Genomic DNA, 20,255 nt, shown 5'->3' on the forward strand with positions numbered 1-20,255 from the left:
GCTCTGTGTAAGAAAGGACAGAGCCGGTTATACTTCCTTAGAAGGCTGGCATCCTTCAACATCTGTAATAAGATGCTGCAGATGTTCTATCTGACGGTTGTGGTGAGCGCCCTCTTCTACGCGGTGGTGTGCTGGGGAGGCAGCATTAAGAAGGAAGACGCCTCACGCCTGGACAAACTGGTGAGGAAGGCAGGCTCTATTGTTGGCATGGAGCTGGAAAGTTTGACATCTGTAGCGGAACGACGGGCGCTCAGCAGGCTCCTATCAATTATGGAGAATCCACTGCATCCACTAAACAGTGTCATCTCCAGACAGAAGAGCAGCTTCAGCGACAGACTGCTGTCACTGTCCTGCTCCACTGACAGACTGAGAAGATCGTTCCTCCCCCAAACTTTGCGACTCTTCAATTCCACCCGGGGGGGGTAAACGTTAACATTATATAAAGTTATTGTCTGTTTTTACCTGCATTATTATCAATCTTTAGTTTAATATTGTTTTTTGTATCAGTAAGGTGCTGCTGGAGTATGTGAATTTCCCCTTGGGATTAATAAAGTATCTATCTATCTATCTATCTATCTATCTATCTATCTATCTATCTATCTATCTATCTATCTATCTATCTATCTATCTATCTATCTATCTATCTATCTATCTATCTATCTATCTATCTATCTATCTATCTATCTATCTATCTATCTATCTAATTGCTCTTCACTGGACTGTCTCTTGCACTAGTACAACATTTTGTTAATGTGGAAACCAAAACTGTGCACAGACTGATATATAACCTTACATCCTTATAGCTTTCTTTATTGTTTCTGCCTGGGTGTAGATAAGTCTACTATGACTACTAGGTTCTTCTAATAAGGTCAAGTTTATATATGTACTTACTAATTTCTTTAAGCAATTAAAGATAAATGTTACCTGTTCTTGGTAACATGTTGTATTTCATCTTATTTAATCTAAGCAGCACTTATCCCTCTACAATTTCCAAATCACTAATCACCTCCTTAGTAGTCCCTGTTACTTTGGGAAGGTTATTGACTTCTTCCAAAGTGTAAATTTGAAAACAATGCAAGTTTAAAATGTTTACTATTTCACTTTCTGTATATTCTAGCTCACCTTGCCTGTTCCTAATACTCTTCACCTCCTTCTTTATCGTTCTTTTGCTACTAAAATATTTAAAGAATTTCTTTCTGCTGTATTTCTCTCTAGCTGCCTTTTAGACCTCTTAATATGCTTTTTAGCATTTGTTTTCAGATGTCTTATATGTCTCTTTTTTAGCTCCTTATTTATTCATTAAGGAGTTCCTTTTAATTCATAACTGCTTCTAAATTTTACGATAAACTGCATTATAAAAAAATGAAGTACCCTATCAATCAGTACTCATTCATGCCCCTATTAACAGAAGTCACAGCCTCCCAATTTTTCTAGTGGCCAGCTAACAAAATATATATTCCTGCTTTAGGATTTTTTTCCCACATGACTTTAAAAGTGTATCACAGGTAAAGACTAAAAGTGAGCAAAATATATGAAAATAAATAAGATAATCTGTAACTGTTGTAAGCCACTAGGGGGCGTACTGTCACCCTAACCCCCGACACAGACAGGCAGGACACAGCTTCAACTCACCACCCGCATTTATTTACAATCAAAAGTGCACAAACCACCAACACCACACCAATATACAGTCCATTCCCTTAGCTGCCACCAGTCCATCCACCTCCACTCTTCCTCAGGCTTTGTCCACTCCTTCCTCCCGACGCTGGCCCCCCGATGGAGTGAGGCGGCTCCTCTTATTCAGGTCCCGGGAGTGTTCCAGGTGGCTCATCAGTATTACCTGGAATCACTCCCAGGTGTGCTGGAGGTCCTCTACAGGGCTCTGCAGCTCCCCCTGGCGGCCCCCACTGAACCCAGCAGGGCTTCACCAAACTCCAGGTCCTGCCATGCTCTTCGGAAATCCATGGTGCCACAGCCACCCAGGAGGGCTGCCCTCTAGTGTCTCGGGGAGGTATTGCCTCATCAATGCCCTCTCCCCTGATCCTTCCACTTTGTTGGCGTATCGGCCCGGTAGTGGCTGTGGCCACCCATCACACTCTGGCCACAATATTAATGTGTTAAAGCTAACTACATTTTCTTTCTACAGAACTCAATATTACTTACAGCACTTAAAAAATTAAAAAGAAAAAACAGACACACATAGAATTGGTTTATTAAAATAATCCAATGTTAGGCTTCATAACATATAAGCACTCTGTGCCAGTCTGTAGAGTGCGCCCGATCTCCCTCTCAACATTCCCTATCGGTTTGTGTGCTCCGCTCTCTGTCGTCTGCCCAGTTTCACACTACCTCAGTGATTACCACATCCTGCTGTGAGTGTGTGTGCACTTGAGGTGTGCTCTGCAATCGACTGCCAGTGTTAGACTTGTTACTGCCAGGATACACTTTCGTTGTGTGAATTTGGTAAGTAAAAGCCACTGATAGGTGGTCAGATGGTGGGATGAAAGCGCAAGGTCTCTGTTGTATTCAATAAACAGACATGTTATGTTACTTTTATCAGATTTTGTGGCCAGTTACTTAGAGGACATCCGGTTTCCAGTGTGGATAGGCATGTCAGATATTCTTCATGAAGGGAAGTTCACGTGGAGTGATGGGAGTCAAGTGACATATACCAACTGGAACACTGGAGAGCCCAACAATTCTGGAGATTCAGGGGTAAAGCTAAACTTTTGACAACATAATTTGTGTTCTGTTTGTGGAAACTTTAAAAGTCAGTTTGACTATAACTTACTGTATACTGAAAAATGACATTTTAAAAATGTCATTTTACATTAAAACATTTTCTCTGAGAGAAACATTCAGCATATTAAAGGCTATGTACGAATTATAAGGAATTATAAATTATTCCTGATATTTATATCTACTCTATATACATAAAAATCCTAATCCTAAAAGTGCAACGGTGACATTTTTATATCACTTTTTTGTCACGCTTTAAATCTGGCTTATTTTAAAACCTACATATATATGTTTGGTATCATTCTTTTCAAAGTTTATCAAACTTTCAGATTTTCAGATTCTTATTTCGTTTTTAAATTATAAACTAAAAAATATCAAGAACTCACGTCCCGTGAGACGAGACTTTGTGCCAAAAGATTTAACCATGCCCGGGGCCGGAAATAAAAGACAAAGAGTAGGACAGCTACTGTACTGGCTTTTAAATGTTCAAAGTGCCATGCGAGATGCAGATCACACGGCACAGCAGCAGCAGCAGCAAGCCAGGAGCTGATTGAGCAAAGAGGAGGTAAAAAAAAAAGTAGTGCCTTCAAAAAGTATTAACGCCCCTGAAAGTTTTCACAATTTTTGATTATACAATGTTGAATTACAGTGGACTTAATTTGAAGGTTTTGTCACTGATAAGCAAAAAAAGACCGTAATTTTAAAGTGAAAACAGATCTCTGCAAAGTGGTCTGAAGATATTACAAATATAACACACAAAATAACTGTTCACATAAGTCCCCCCCTTTAATTTGACATACCTAAATCATCACTGATACAGCCAATATGGTTTTATAAGTCATATAATTAGTTAAATGGCGATCACCTGTCTGTAGTTTAAGGGTTTCCATTGATTGTAAACTAAAAGAATCTTATGTAGAAGGCCCAACTTGTAGGGCATCAGTATTATGATTCAACCTACAGAATGAAAACCAAAAAATAGTTCAAGCAACTCTGTGAAAAGGAGATTGAAAAGCACAACTCAAGGAATGGAGACAAGAAAATATCCAAACCACTGAATATTCTTTGCAGCCCAGTTAAATCAGTCACTAAGAAATGTAAAGAGCATGACAGAGATGGAAATCTGAGCAGGCCACCTGCAAAAACGGACTGATCTTGCAAGAAGGCAAGTGAGGGAGGCCACCAGGAGAGCAAGTCATAGCTCTAAAGGAGTTACAAACTACAGTTAGTAAGATTGGAGGGATTGTGTAACTCACTAGCATGCTTTATGAGACAGTGGCAAAGAGAGCAAAATGCACAGGACGTCTTGCCAACAGTCTGACAGAAAGCACATGGGAGACTCCAGAGTCGGCTTGGAAGAAGGATCTGTGGTATGATGAGACCAAAACAGAGCTAAGTGCACATTATCAAAAACACACCATCCACGTTGTGAAGCAAGGAGGTGGTAGTATCAAGGTGTGTGGACAATCTTTGCAGCAGGCCCTGGAAGACTTGTGAGGTTGAAGGGTAAAATAAATGCAGCAAAATACAGGCAAATATTGGAGGAAAACCTGACGCAGTCTTGAAGAAACCTGCACTCTTGGGAGAAGATTTATTTTCCAGCAAGACAACGACCCCAAGCAAGAAGCCTAAGCTGCACAGATGTGGCTTAAAAACAATAATGTATTTTTTAAAACGGTGCGAATCTGAGCTCGAGTGCCAAAAAACAGGAAAATAAAAAAGAACAGACATGCACACATTTCTACACCTTTTACCTTTACAAATCACAATCATCTTGTAAAAGCTGCTTATGTGAACATGTCTCATAAGCCTATTACCAGGCCCATGTAATGATATGATTGCTGTTACAATAAATAGTACAGGCCATATGAAACACTGAGGGTTCAGCCAGTTACCTTACCAACAAGCCAGCCATCATGTACGGTACCGTCAACGTCTGCCATAAGTATTTGGACAGCGACACAATTTTCATAATTTTGCCACTGTACACCACCATCACAATGGATCTGGAATAATGCAATCATTATCAATCATCACTTAATTTTACGGGTTCACCAAAAATGTCACATGAGCCATTTAGGAATGGCAGTCATTTTTCTGCATAGCACATCGATTTCCAGGGGATCAAAAGTTGCCTGATTATTTCATTAAATATTAAGTAGGTAAAAGGTCTGGAATTGATACCAAGTATGAAATTTGCATTTGGAAGCTGTCACTGTGAGCTCTTTTTGGTAAACCTCTTAAATTAAAGCTGAAGGTCTACCTTTCATTCACAAAATGATTGTTTTATTTTGAAATCCATGGTGGTGGTGTACAGAGACAAAATTATGAAAATTGCGTCACAGTACAAATACTTACGGACCTGACTATACTTTGCCACAAAATAAATGAATCATGGGTTGACCCAGGCCACTGAGCCACAGCGTTTGCCAGTCTCATCTTGGCATCACAGATGACTTGTACCTTAATGGAATGTCACTGCTCACAGTTAACAAAAGCAGCTTCATTTTCACTAGGTGTCGATATTGCAATATGAGTGCAGGAAATTGTTCTGATTACATTAGAAGAACTAAATACTGCTGCAAATTGACTTTTTATGTTGGCAAAAACATGTTAGGGTTTATGTACTATATGTACACTCGCACCATATGAAAACTGACTGTAGCGCCTCACCAGAAGGTTAATGGCTTCCAGCAGAGCAGGCATGATGAAGAGAAGTTTGGCAAAGATATTTGTGACCTATCAGCCATCCCCTAGTAAGCAGCAACAAGTAGCCAATATAACCTGAAGAAAAACCAAAACAGTTCTTCTGTGCAGATATGCAGAACTAAAATAAAGTCTACATCATATTCATCACTTTTGAGGTATAATATGTTTTATTACATCAACACACATTCTAATAATGACATGGTGATATGAAGTATTATATGGGTGAACTGGTTTGATTGTATTTTCCAACCTCATCAAGGGTCTTTTCATTTCCCAGTTTCTTTGAAATCTTGCATATGCACGGGTCAGAGTTGTGCTAAATACACACAAGCATTTAAAAATGTTGACGTTTGTGTTGAAAGCTGCGTACGCACGTTTCAAGCCTCTTTTTGTGCGTTAGCAAGTTTTCTAAGTCTGACCCCTGGAGTAGCTGAGGCCAAGTCCAGATCTCAATCTCAGCTTGAAAGAAGGCTGTTCTCTCATCGTCCAAATGCAACCTGACAGAGCTTCAGCAGTTTTACAAAGACAAACGGAGGAAAAAGTGCAGTGTCCAGATGTGCAAAGCACACTGTCATGGCTGACAAAGGAATATCTACAAAATACTGACTTGAAGGAAGCGAATACTTATGCTGTCAATTATTTATATTTGTAGTTAAAAGTAGACCACTTTGCAGAGATCTGTTTTAACTTTATAACATCAAGGAGTGTTTTTTCTGTTCATGAGAAAAATTTCATGTAATTCAATCTTGTAGAACAATAACATGTGAAAACTTCCAAGGGGGTGAAGACTTTATAGAATGTACATAAAGAATACATTTTGCACATTATAGTCCTGACACATGAAGAAAAAAGAAATCATCTTTGCTGCTTAAGTTACATATTATTCAAATGTTTGTACTGTATATACAGGGTGGCTGAGGGAAATGGGAAATTTTCATTTGACGTTCAATGCACAAATAAACACCTTACAAAATACAATTAATGATGGTAATCAATATTCATTTTATGTTTTGAAGAAAACATCATGAAGGTGTTGTCCTTTTCTCCATACACATTCTGACATCCTGTTGTGGAAATTCTGCATTGCCGGATGTAACATGTCAAGAGGAGTGCCAGCGATTTCCTCTTCAGTCCTCCTTTTTAGTGCAGCAATGGTTGCAGGATGTGTGCAGTACACTTGGCTTTTAAGATGTCCCCACAGAAAAAAAATCACAAACAGTGAGATCTGGGGATCTCGGAGGCCAGGGAATGTCACCGTTGCGTGAAATGACGTGCCTTCTAAACAATCGTCGAATAGCTGCCATCAGTTGTTGGGGAGTATGCGAAGTGGCTCCACCTGGGGACTTCTCTTTTGAGGCTGAACCCATTTCTTCGAAATTACTCACCCATGTTGTAATTGCGTGAGCAGATGGGACATGATCATAACGTCCTAACTAGTAATGAAGCCGAAATTCCCCTTGTGCAGCAGTTACACTATCAGCATTCTTATAAAAGGATTTCACAGCGAACGCTTGTTGTGCACCACTCCACTGCTCTGTTATACTATAACTAATGGCAGTTCTAAACGAGGTTGCGTTGGTCCCAAACAACTGCCGACGTCCCAGGGTTGCCAATGGCTAGTTCTAAAATTTCCTGTTTCCCTGCGCCACCCTGTGCCATATTAGACATTAATTTAATAACTTAAGTCTTCTTGACTGTACACATAGAGTGCATATTTACAGATTGAAAATAAGTGTGTGCAGATATTAATTGCAACATGTTTGAATGTTTATCTTTAAAGGAATGAAAAATTCAAAGACAAGTTTGATTGCAAATTCTCTTATTTTTTGGTACAAGGGAAAGAGATGTAAAATATTAAAATATACTTAAATGGAGTAAAAGGTCAAAAAAATACAAAATCAGTTGATAGTAGTGGAGAGTTCAACATTCTAGATGCACATTCTGATTCTTCTTTGATATCACAAACTTGGATTGTAATTCTTACTAGTAACTACAGTATATGCGCCCGCAAAAGTCTTCATTTGGGGGTTGATATTTCTGAGATTGTTGAAAACGCCTGGCGTAGTAAAGCCCTTGTATTTATTAAGGAGTTGGTGAGCTTGTCCCCCCGGCCCTGGGTCATTTTGGGCATTTTTTATATACTGCCAGGATTCTCTGTGTGTGCGGGTCCTGGTGTTTGGATTACGTATTCTTTGAAAGTGTATAAATCATGCACTGGTGTGTTGCTTTTCTTGTTAATAAGAGTCTCAATATGAAAGCTTATCCTCTAATGGTGAACAATGGATTCAGTACTAACTTACTTCATTTACTGAAGGCTGACTTTAAATTCTCTCCTTTTTCTTCATAAAGGAGCATTGTGTAATGATGTTTCACAGCTCTCGAGAAACAGGTCGCTGGAATGACGGAGGATGTGAATCTGCTCTTGGATTTGTGTGCTATAAAAAGAAATGTAAGACTATGTTTGTTTATTTAATTTTTTTCTAGTAATAATTTGATCACCTGACATCTTTTAATTACAAGGGACATTCAACAAGTTTCCACACTTTTTTTTAACTCTATTTATTAAGAATTTCAAAAACAAATTACATCACTTTTCTGCATGGCCACCTTCCTTTGTGATGCAACTTACCCAATGTCGTACCAACTTTTTAATGCCCAATTGTTACTCCTCCCGCCTTCACCGTTTCCAAAGAAAATATAAAAGTGTGGAAACTTTTTGAACATCCCTCGTGTATATATATATCTGAGAAGAAAAGTCTATAGAAGATTTAGCCTTTATTAGTAAAAGGCAGACTTGTTTTTACTTTGTAAAAAGGTCAAATGTGAGCTTTGTTATCATTGAAAAATAAGATTTACAGAATAGACCCTTGCATGCTGTGAGCCTATTAGCTGAATTAGTGAACGGATACTTAGCTCAGGCTGATATTTCTTCAAGGTATCAATACACAGAAAACCTCCAGCACCTACACACCAGGTCTCCCACACATGTATAGTGGACTGGGGTCCACTTATTGTGTACTGGTGGGATTCTTTGTGGGCCTCTCATGTTGGACATACATTTATTTTGCCATATGAAAAAGTAGTGTTTTTTTGTTTCTTAATGGCAGATTAGATAACAATGGGTGATGCTTTGTCATTTTTTTTTATAAATACTTAGATGTTTATGTAGTGCTGACCATTAAGCCAGAGCATGAAATTAGTAAGAGGCAAGCCCTACAAATCCTCTTGAGTAGCACTTAGTAGGTCAAAAGTAAATTTCAAGGTAGACTGATGGAATCTGAAACAGTGTTTGAGCTTGACGTAAAAAAAAATATAAAATAGTTTTTAAAAATGCAAATACAAATAACCCATTAGTAGCTGTTGTCATCATTCGGAATGGTACAAGCTTAAATGGACTTTTCAATATATTTAAATGACCAGGAAATGAAAGACCTTCAAGAGGAAATGCACAAGAATGTCAGAAGGTTAGCCACAGTCAAAACAGGTTAATGGAGACATTAAACTAGCAAAAATAAACTTGAAGTCATGAAACCAGTACTGGTTCAGACTTAAACACGAGCCTTCATATTTCTTTCATTTAAGTGATGTTTTAGTTTACAATTAATGCTAGAGCTTTCCTTTTGTTTATTAAACCAATGTTTGGAAGGCCGTCAGTGTGTATCTCCATCGTTTATAATGGCAGCCTGATGACCTCACATTGTATTGCAGTGCAGTCTTCTCACATGACAGCAGCAGACTTCATTGAGCAGTGCCTATGAGAAAAACAAAGAAAATGATGGGACTTGTCAAAAAAACAAACTAAAAAATGGTGACATGATGACATCATAAACATAAATAGTAATTAAAATAACTTACAGGCCACAAACATTCTTGTAGAGCACCTTTATTGCAGTACACCATCACAATACACTTTATATAAAAATGATAAGTAAGGCCTTATGAAACCCACAATTCAACTATGTATTGTATTTATGCAGTTAACGCATTTATTATTTATTTATATTTTGCATTTTATTTACTTCTTTATAGTCACATTCATAAAAATAAATGTTTTTCAATGTAGTTACTGTATTTATATATGAGCTCCAGTTGTAACTGCAGCTTTAAGTAAAAGCAAACGTCTGTACAGAAAGTGCATTTTTGACTTTAGTCATAATGAATTTCTGTTCCGAATTTTCTGGTATCATGCAGTATCTGAGTAAATCTTTCTTTTCCATATATTAGTGTGACTCAAGTGTGTCTTGAATTTCCTCAGCAAACCTGTTTAACTTTTTAAATTAATTTAAAATAATTCAGTAAAGTCAAAAAATAAACTGAGAATTTTTGAACAAGTGAATGTCAAGTGAAAACTGGTTGTTTATAAATTAAAGGCAAACACACACAATACCGGAGTAAGGAATTCCAGCCAAGTTTCAATTTCCGTAAACTAGGAATGAGTTGTTTGAGGCCATGAAAAGAGGGGTCAGGAGTGTAGCCAGGACCCCGTACTGAAGGTCTTCTATTGGATAGTGCAAGTAATGACAGCAACAAATGAATCTCCCTTATTCACATAATTCGGGTAGATAGTTGGGGGGGCTTGCCATCTAAGGATTACTTTCATAATAATGCACGACTACTTGTGTTAAGAATCAGAACTAAATAAAATATTTAAGAAAATCTCAATTTCTCTACTACAACATGGCTATTCTTAAACCGCAATTTGCAAAAGTCAAATTATACACTGATGGCAGTAACAATCACTCGAAAGTATAAAACGTGTTCTCAGGCCCCTAATGAAATTGTTTAACCACACCATATACAGTAAGGTTTAATGCTATAAATTCTGACATCTTTCCTGATTTCTACCATTTAATTAATATCAGCCCACTGTGACACTGACATGGCTAAAAAGAGGTTTGAAAGTTTAACATAAAATTGTGAAAATGTCCAGTTCACCAGAGTGTGCTACACTTTACGGTAAAGACAGAATTTTAAGCTTTATGCTAGCTAGTTTGTTAGTTTGATAGTATGCATCTAGTCAGAAAATTTTGATCTTCAAAAAAAGGAGTTCAATGTAGCAGAGGCTAAACCTCCATTGTGTGTTTTTTTTATTATATTTTCTGTGAACACCTAGCATCAAAAGCATTAGAGTCGAGAAAGGATTAAAAAGATCCTCTGAGTCCATGGAAGGAAACTTTTCTTTTTTGTCATTCAGGAAGAGGACAGGACCTTTAGATACCCGAGAGGTTGCATACTTCAGAATATACATGCTTAAACATTGTAGGAATGTGCAGTATGGCGTGAGAAGAAGAACTGATGAATTGACGTTACTCAATCGGTTAATTAACTATCAGTTTTGCCTTCAGCAATGCCAGTAATTTGTTAAAAAAAATCAGTAAGACGTCCACCCAGATATGCCAAATTAATGTAGGAGATGTGAGGATCTTAACTTCTGCTCACTCAAGGATCTCTGTTTCACCTTCCAGCCAGAAGGCCAGAAATATGAAGAGATGTATATAATTTACAAACGAGGTTTCATACATCAGCGAAGGCCTGCGTTAAATATTTTTATTTTCTCTGCTGTACTTTAAACATGGCACTAGAATCATTTTTCAACAAATAACCCAGACATGCCTTCTGCAATAAACCAATTTATTTATAAAATAAGGACAAAATAAGATGATACATGCAAGTGTCACTCACTGGCCACTTTATTAGGTACTCGTGAGAGAAGCGAGTGGGGGCAAAGCCCCCTAGTACTGAGTAAAACTAATTTGAATAATCACCTCTGTAGAAACTCAGATATTAAAGTTAAGATAATATAATATTTTTGTTTTATTCATATAGCAAGTGATATTCCACCTCCTCCACCATCTAAAGACTGTCCTAGTGGTTACATCTCCTGGAAGAAGAATTGCTATTTGCTTGTGGAAGATACTGATAAGCGGACAACTTGGCTAGAGGCTCAGAAGGCCTGTGAAAAACAGAAAGCAAACCTAGCTAGCGTCGACCACACTTATGAGCAAGCATTTTTGGCAGGGGCTGTGCTCCAAGGAAGGACCGATGCATGGATTGGTTTAAGTCGTGATGTAAGGGCCAATATCATTTTACTAACATATAAAAAATATTATCTGCATACCTTCTAGTGCCTGCTTAGAGTACATTGAAGATGTTATTGAGATGTTCCCAATTTGTCATTCTCAAAATGGATGAACAGTTTGAAAATGTTAGACAATCAAGGGAAGTCCAGGGGAAGGTACACTTTAGGTACTACAGTAAGTCACACCTTATGCAGATACAGTATGGTCTGTATATTGTATTTTGACCAGTGAGAAAGAGGAGGCTTTATACCATAGATTAGAGCCAATTCAGTTGCTAGGAATATTTTCAGGTTTAGCCCTGAAATGTACTCTAGCTATCCTCCTGGAGCTCCCTTTAGTGCTTCTGTAGTCCAGAGCTGAAACAATTTCACAAGGAGACAGGAAAGGTCCTGGTAGTATGCCCTTTTCTATGGACAGTAGAGACTCACATGTAACAAAGAAGACCTACTAGTGGTCTCGTAAATATCTAACAAGTTCCCAATTGTCTCCCACTGGCATTGTACATGTTTCTTCTCCTGGAGATACAACTGCCAGAGTATTCGCCGTAAATACAGAAATTACCACCCCAGCAGTATTCCATGTTGTCCTCACATGAAGATGAGTACTAAGCCTGGATGGGCCTTTCCCTTTCATCTCATACAGCTACCCCAGTCTTGTGAAGTTTGTTTGCGCTGAAACAGTGGTCCAATACCAGAGCCCTCAGACATCATGCAGACAAGATAAATGAAAAAGTTGTAACCAGTTTAAACACCAGCTAAGATGTCCTCATGAGAAATAAAATGGCTGCCATTGTACATGTTAAATTGACTAATGAGGATTTTTGCTAAATTTTTCACTCTTTAGAGCTTGTTCCCCTGGTTTTATAATGTTAGATAATTCTCATCCTGTTGTATCTTATATTCTACTAGCTGTGTAAGCCCGTGCTGTAAAAAGCCCAGGGTCCTAGAAACTATTGAAATTGTCAGAAAAAGAAAACTGAGATGTAGAGATGTCAGGTAATTGAAAGGAACTACTCTGGGCCTCTCTCTCCTAGGAGGATTCGTTTTGCCGACATGCTCACATCGCTTGTGTATTTATTGGTGGCTAAGCCAGGGTCTGTTTCCTTGGAGGTGGAGCCCTTACCCCAATTCCACCTCTCTCTTCCAGGCCGGACAGACACACACACTTCCACGTGTAGATGTTTATATATAAGATAACATTTCTAGTTGGGTTAGAGTTAAAGAGGCAAACCACATGTCATCATGCCTGTCTCTATGTCCAAGGAATGATTTTGTTATATCTTGGTACATTTAATCTCCAAGAAAATTTTCCAGGAAAGCTTAGGTTGGATTGAGAGATGTCAAGTACAGTGTGTTGTACAATTTTTTGAAATTTCAAAAGCTCCTATTTAAAAAGCACAGGAATATACTAGAAATCTTCAATCTTACAGAGCAACCTTCTAATCTATACGACCTCAATTACTGATTAACTTAGTGTTTCAAATTTACCTTGAGAAAGGATGCTTACATTTGTATGTTTTCCTCTTTTCCACATTTAATACATGCAAACACATCCCCGTGGACTTCAACTTAGATTTTAACTCTGTAAATGTAAATGTGAGAGTGTTTAAGAAATGTGAACTATAGTTAGCTCTGAACCCTTCACAATTAATAATAGGAAATTATTATAGTGGACCCTGCTGTCTGTGAAATTTACTTCAGCCATGTCTTTTATGTTCCACACAAATACATTTTATGACATTCCAGCAAATATGACTCATTGTTACAAAATATTTAATAAAAATGTGATATCACTGTTTTTGAGTAGATAAGGAAAAAACAAAGTGCTTTCCAGCTTTCAAAACGGTTGACTCCATGGATGACCCTGAGTGTTATACTATTTATATATATTCTTGTTTACTAAACTTGTTTACTAAAAATGTCTGAGTTAAAGAATTTAGATTAATGAACTATCGTAAAGCACCCTGCACCTCCAAGATCATGGGCACCAACATTTCCAATACTCTTGGAGGTTGTGGTTAGGAAAGAACATAAGAAATTTGATAACCGAAAGGAGACCATTCACTCCATCAAACTCGCTTGTTTAGCTAAGCTGGCCCAATATCTCATCCAGATCCTTCTTAAGGGATATCAAGATTTCTGCTTCAACTACATGGCTCCATAGTTTGCTTCAGATACCCACAACTCCTTGCATAAAGCAATGCTTTCTGTCTTCAACCCTAAATGCCCTTTTCTTTAATTTCCACTGTTGTCCTCAAGTATGGGATTTACCCTTAAGCTAAAAAGAATGTTGGATCTATGTTATTAATGCACTTGGTTGCTCTCCTCTGCGTGGCTTCAGGTGCTGCTATATCTTTCTTGTACCTTGGTGACCAGATCGGCACACAATACTCCAGATGTGGTCTTACTTGTGGATTATATAGTTTGAGGATAATATGCCTTGACTTAAATTCAACAGTTTTTATGATATAACCTAACATTTTACTTTCCTTTATAATTGCTTCTGTGCATTGCTTAGTTAATTAAAATGTTAGCGTCAACATGAACCCCTTGATCCTTTTCAGAGGTTGCTTCCTTTAGGACTGTGTCTCCCAGCTTATATTTATAGACGCTTGAGGGCACTGTCGCCCCGTGAAACCCAACAGACAGACGTAGACAAAGGATAAAAGCAATAAGAAGATCTTTTAATTATTCTTCTTTCTCCAAAGTGCCTTTTAATCACCACAGCCACCATACACAAATAAACCAATAACAAATCAATACAATTTTCCCCTACACACTTCCCAACTCCTGGGTTCCCAATAGTCCTTTATATAGTCCTTTACCTGAAAGTGCTTCCGTTCTTCCTCCCATGTGACTTGCCAGCACTTCCAGGTCAAATGAAGGGCTCAAGTTTTCTTCAGCCCGAAAGCATTTCAGGGTTTCCATCCCTGTGACTTTGGAGTACTTCCGGGCTATACGGAAGCAAAAATCCCCCTGTCTCCCTACAGCGCCTCCTGGCGGTACCCACGGTACCCAGCAGGACCATGAAGCCAAATTCCATATCTCATGGTGCCCTGTGGGAATCCGGGGCACTGCTATGCTACAGGGAACTTGCCGTCTGGTGTCTTGGGGGAGACAGTGTCTCACAGTAGCTGCCTTCCCCCCATCCTTCTTCTCTTTGGGCATCCCAGCCGGGTTGAGCAGCCAGCCGCCCACCACAGTGCATTCTTTTTGCTTACATGCAGTACTTTGCACTTTTCTACATTAATCTGCATTTTCTGAAGCTTGTCCAAGCTCATCGGAATTGGTTCTGCTGTCTCCTCAGTACTTGCCATTGCTCAGATTTTAGTATCAACTGCAAATCTGAGAGGTTTAGTAACAATATTGATGTCTATGTCATTAATATCCATCCAGCTATATCCTAACTACAGGGGTCTGCTGGAGCCAATCCCAGCCAACACAGGGGCACAAGGCAGGAAACAATCCTGGGCAGGGTGCCAGCCCACCACAGGGCACACACACACACACCCCCCAAGCACACACTAGGGACAATTTAGGATTGCCAATGCACCTAACCTTCATGTCTTTGGACTGTGGGAGGAAACCGGAGCACCCGGAGGAAACCCACGCAGACATGGGGAGAACATGCAAACTCCACACAGGGAGGACCCGGGAAGCGAACCCAGGTCTCCTAACTGTGAGGCAGCAGCGCTACCCACTGCGCCACCGTGCCGCCCTGTCATTAATATAAATCAAAAAATAGTAATGGTCCCAGGACAGACCCCTGAGGGACTCCATTGATGCCCTCACTTGTATGCTTTGTCTCCTAACGGTTAAGCAGCTTGAGTTCCAGTGTTGTAGCTCACTGGAGGCTGTTCTTTCAGAGACATTTAAAAAATAGTGTCACTGAAATCAATGATAATGTTTTCACCTTCTTCATCATAGTTTGGGATGGCAATCAGAAGACAGGAAGCAGCTTAGGAGAGTGGTGTGCATTACTTGTAAAATCACTGGTTGCCACCTCCCGACTGGGTATCGCAAATTGAATCACAAGGCCATTAAGATTTATCATGATGTACTTCACTTACCCCATGTTTTGTTCACATTCCTTCTGCATGGTAAATGTTTTAGATCAGTCAAGACCAGAACTAGTAGATTTCATAACAGTATTTAAGTACAGTACAGGCTGTCTTTTTGGAGTCCCTGGAGGGGGTGCTAGAGGGCATACCTTCTTGGGACTCCCTCGTACTGCTGGGAGACTTCAATACTCACGTGGGCAATGACAGTGAGACCCGGAAGGGCGTGATTGGAAGGAATGGCCCCCCCAGTCTGAACCCGAGCGGTGTTTTGTTTTTGGACTTCTATGCTCATCACGGATTGTCCATAACAAACACCATGTTCAAGCATAGGGGTGTTCATATGTGCACTTGGCACCAGGACACCCTAGGCCTCAGTTCGATGATTGACTTTGTGGTCGTGTCATCGGACTTGCGGCCACATGTCTTGGACACTCGGGTGAAGATAGGGGCGGAGCTGTCAACTGATCACCACCTGGTGGTGAGTTGGCTTCGATGGTGGGGGAGGATGCCGGTCAGGCCTGGTAGGCCCAAACGTGTTGTGAGGGTCTGCTGGGAATGTCTGGCAGAGTCCCCTGTCAGAAGTAGCTTCAACTCCCACCTCCGGCAGAACTTCGACCACATCCCGAGGAAGGTGGGGGACATTGAGTCCGAATGGGCCATGTTCCGTGCCTCTATTGTTGAGACGGCTGACCGGAGCTGTGGCCGTAAGGAGGTTGGTGCCTGTCGTGGTGGCAATCCCCAAACCCGTTGGTGGACACTGGCGGTGAGAGATGCTGTCAAGCTGAAGAAGGAGTCCTACCGGACCCTTTTGTCCTGTGGGACTCTGGAGGCAGCTAATAGGTACCGGCAGGCCAAGCGGAATGCGGCTTCGGTGGTTGCTGAGGCAAAAACTCGGGCATGGGAGGAGTTTGGGGAGGCCATGGAGAACGACTTTCAGATGGCTTTGAGGAGATTCTGGTCCACTATCCGGCGTCTCAGGAGGGGGAAGCAGTGCAGTGTCAACACTGTATATGGTGGGGATGGTGCGCTGCTGACCTCGACTCGGGATGTTGTGGGTCGGTGGGGGGAGTACTTTGAAGACCTCCTCAATCCCACTAACATGCCTTCCAATGAGAAAGCAGAGCCTGGGGACTGGGAGGTGGGCTCTCCCATCTCTGGGACTGAGGTCACCGAGGTGGTCAAAAAACTCCTTGGTGGTAGGGCCCCGGGGGTGGATGAGATACGCCCAGAGTTCCTCAAGGCTCTGGATGTTGTAGGACTGTCTTGGTTGACACGTCTCTGCAACATTGCATGGACATCGGGGACAGTGCCTCTGGATTGGCAGACCGGGGTGGTGGTCCCCCTCTTTATGAAGGGGGACCGGAGGGTGTGTTCCAACTACAGAGGGATCACACTCCTCAGCCTCCTTGGAAAAATCTATTCGGGGGTTCTGGAGAGGAGGGTCCATTGGATAGTCGAACCTCAGATTCAGGAGGAACAGTGTGGTTTTTGTCCAGGTCGCGGAACAGTGGACCAGCTCTACACCCTTAGCAGGGTCCTGGAGGGTGCATGGGAGTTCGCCCAACCAGTCTACATGTGTTGTGTGGACTTGGAAAAGGCGTTTGACCGTGTTCCTCGGGGAATCCTGTGGGGGGTGGTCCGGGAGTATGGGGTACCGGACCCCCTGATAAGGACTGTTCGGTCCCTGTACAACCAGTGTCAGAGCTTAGTCCGCATTGCCGGCAGTAAGTTGAACCCGTTTCTAGTGAGAGTTGGACTCCGCCAGGGCTGCCCTTTGTCACCGATTCCGTTCATAACTTTTATGGACAAAATTTCTAGGCACAGCCAGGGTGTTGAGGGGTTCCGGTTTGGTGGACTCAGGATTGCTTTTTGCAGGTGATGTTGTCCTGTTTGCTTCATCAGGCCGTGATCTTCAGCTCTCTCTGGATTGGTTCACAGCTGAGTGTGAAGCAGCTGGGATGGGAATCAGCACCTCCAAATCTGAGACCATGTTCTTCAGCCGGAAAAGGGTGGAGTGCCCTCTCAGGGTTGGTAGCGAGATCCTGCCTCAAGTGGAGGAGTTCAAGTATCTCGGGGTCTTGTTCACGAGTGAGGGAAGAATGGAGCGTGAGATTGACAGGCGGATCGGTGCGGCGTCCGCAGTGATGCAGGCTCTGCATCGGTCTGTCGTGGTGAAAAAGGAGCTGAGCCATAAGGCAAAGCTCTCAATTTACCAGTCGATCTATGTTCCTACCCTCACCTATGGTCATGAGCTATGGGTAGTGACCGAAAGAACAAGATCGCGAATACAAGCGGCTGAAATGAGTTTCCTCCGCAGGGTGTCTGGGCTTTCCCTTAAAGATAGGGTGAGAAGCTCAGTCATCCGGGAGGGGCTCAGAGTAGAGCTGCTGCTCCTCCGCATCGAGAGGAGTCAGATGAGGTGGCTCAGGCATCTGATCAGGATGCCTCCTTGGTGAGGTGTTCCAGGCAGGTCCAACCGGGAGGAGGCCCTGGGGAAGACCCAGGACATGCTGGAGGGACTATGTCTCCCGGCTGGCCTGGGAACGCCTCGGGATTCTCCCGGAAGAGCTAGAAGAAGTGGCCTGGGAGAAGGAAGTCTGGGCATCTCTGCTCAAGCTGCTGCCCCTGCAACCCGACCTTGGATAAGCGGAAGTAAATGGATGGATGGATGGATGGATGGACAAGCTGTCTTCTTCTTCTTCTTCTGTTGGCTGCTCCCATTAGGAGTTGCCACAGTGGATCATCTTTTTCCAAATCTTCCTGTCCTCTGCATCTTGTTCTGTTACACCCATCACCTGCATGTCCTCTCTCACCACATCCATAAACCTTCTCTTAGGCCTTCCTCTTTTCCTCTTGCCTGGCAGCTTTAGCCTTAGCATCCTTCTCCCAATATACTCAGCATCTCTCCTCTGCACATGTCCAAACCAACGCAATCTCGCCCTCTCTGACTTTGTCTCCCAACCGTCCAACTTGAGCTGACCCTCTAATGTCTCCAACCCATATAACATAGCGGGTCTCACTACCATCGTGTAGACCTTCCCTTTCACTCTTGCTGATACCCGTCTGTCACAAATTACTCCTGACACTCTTCTCCACCCATTCCACCCTGCCTGCACTCTCTTCACCTCTCTTCCACAATCCCCATTCCTCTGTACTGTTGATCCCAAGTATTTAAACTCATCCACTTTCACCAACTCTACTCCCTGCATCCTCACCATTCCACTGACCTCCCTCTTATTTACACACAAGTATTCTGTCTTGTTCCTACTGACCTTCATTCCTCTCCTCTCCAGAGCATATCTCCACCTCTCCAGGGTCTCCTCAACCTGCTCCCTACTATTGCTACAGATCACAGTGTCATCAGCGAACATCATAGTCCATAGGGACTCCTGTCTAATCTCATCTGTCATTTAAGTACAAGCTGTGAGATGCATAAAATGAACATTATGATCTTCAGATGCGCTAAATACATGACTTATGTCTGAGTGATTTTGTTAAACTGGTTGTTTGTGGCCTGTTAAGGAATGATGATTATTGTTGTCTTTACCCCTGTATGTCTGTATTAATGGCTTGAGAAAAAAAAACGTAATTCCTTGCAAATGACCTTGTTAAGATAATAACAGATGTACTAATTTAGTGCAACAAGGTAGAAGGACAAGATTCAAAGTGTTCTTAGACATAGAGAAAAGGCAGACATTCTTGAAAGACAATGCCAACCCAGTACTTAAAGCTTGAGGTGGAATAGTAGAGTGAGATATGAAGGAACAAGTGAGGAGTGGAGAAATGTAACAATATTCATAACAATATTTCTTTTGTTTTTAATACCATAACCTCATAAAGTGGGTACAACACAGGAGTTAGCACTGCCCACATTTTGGCATTTGGCGGATACTCTCTGTGTCTTTATGGGCTTAAAAACATGCAACTTAGCTTAACAGGGGACATCTAAATTGTGTGTGTGAGTGGGCATCAGTGGACCTGGCAATAGACTGACCCTAATTAACTTTCTCACACTTCAGGGAAATGAATCTTACAGCTGGACAGATGGCTGGCCAGTATTCTACACACACTGGGGTCCAGGAGAACCTACCAACTTGGCAGGAGAGGGCTGTGTGACCATGCACAGTGCACCACTGTTCCATGGCACCTGGAACGACACATCATGCAATGCAAAGCATGCGTATATCTGCAAAATTAGCAAAGGTAAGATAAACATTTTCTGAATTCACTTGAAATAAAAAATGGCTTATTTATCAAGCCACTTACATTGCACTGCAGAGTTCTTGCTCACATAGCCACCTTAGCAGAGCAAAGTGGGATTATTGATTGGAACAAAACTGAAAACTTCATTAAATTTCAAACAAAAAAATAATATAGAAGGTCTACATTGCTGCAAACACAAACAAGTCTTATTCACTTTTGAATTATTTGGGACCATTTTTCTTTTCAATCCAGAATTACATGCAGGGTACACTTGAGCTTGTAGAAATGCCACGCTGTGAAATTTCAGATGCTCATTGCAACATGAAACAACCATCTTCCCCATCACTGTAGTCTGATATCTTAATTGATTCCTTGAAGATTATTGCACTTCCACAGACAAGACATTAGATGACAAATTGCATCCCGTGAACAACCTAGTAGGAAAGGCCCACTGGTTTGAAATC

The 20,255-nt window shown here is 41.3% G+C and overlaps 1 protein-coding gene across 1 annotated transcript in view; it reads left to right on the forward strand.

The window, feature by feature from the left end:
- LOC127527905 (macrophage mannose receptor 1) overlaps positions 1-20,255 on the forward strand; it is a 183,967-nt gene that overhangs the window by 135,684 nt on the left and 28,028 nt on the right. The window contains exons 42-45 of the mRNA XM_051928073.1: positions 2,561-2,715; positions 7,798-7,897; positions 11,275-11,516; positions 19,608-19,791. Coding sequence (XP_051784033.1) covers positions 2,561-2,715; positions 7,798-7,897; positions 11,275-11,516; positions 19,608-19,791 — 681 coding nt within the window. The remainder of the gene's footprint in view (positions 1-2,560; positions 2,716-7,797; positions 7,898-11,274; positions 11,517-19,607; positions 19,792-20,255) is intronic.

Source organism: Erpetoichthys calabaricus, chromosome 5, assembly GCF_900747795.2.
Source record: "Erpetoichthys calabaricus chromosome 5, fErpCal1.3, whole genome shotgun sequence".
Lineage (NCBI taxonomy): Eukaryota > Metazoa > Chordata > Cladistia > Polypteriformes > Polypteridae > Erpetoichthys > Erpetoichthys calabaricus.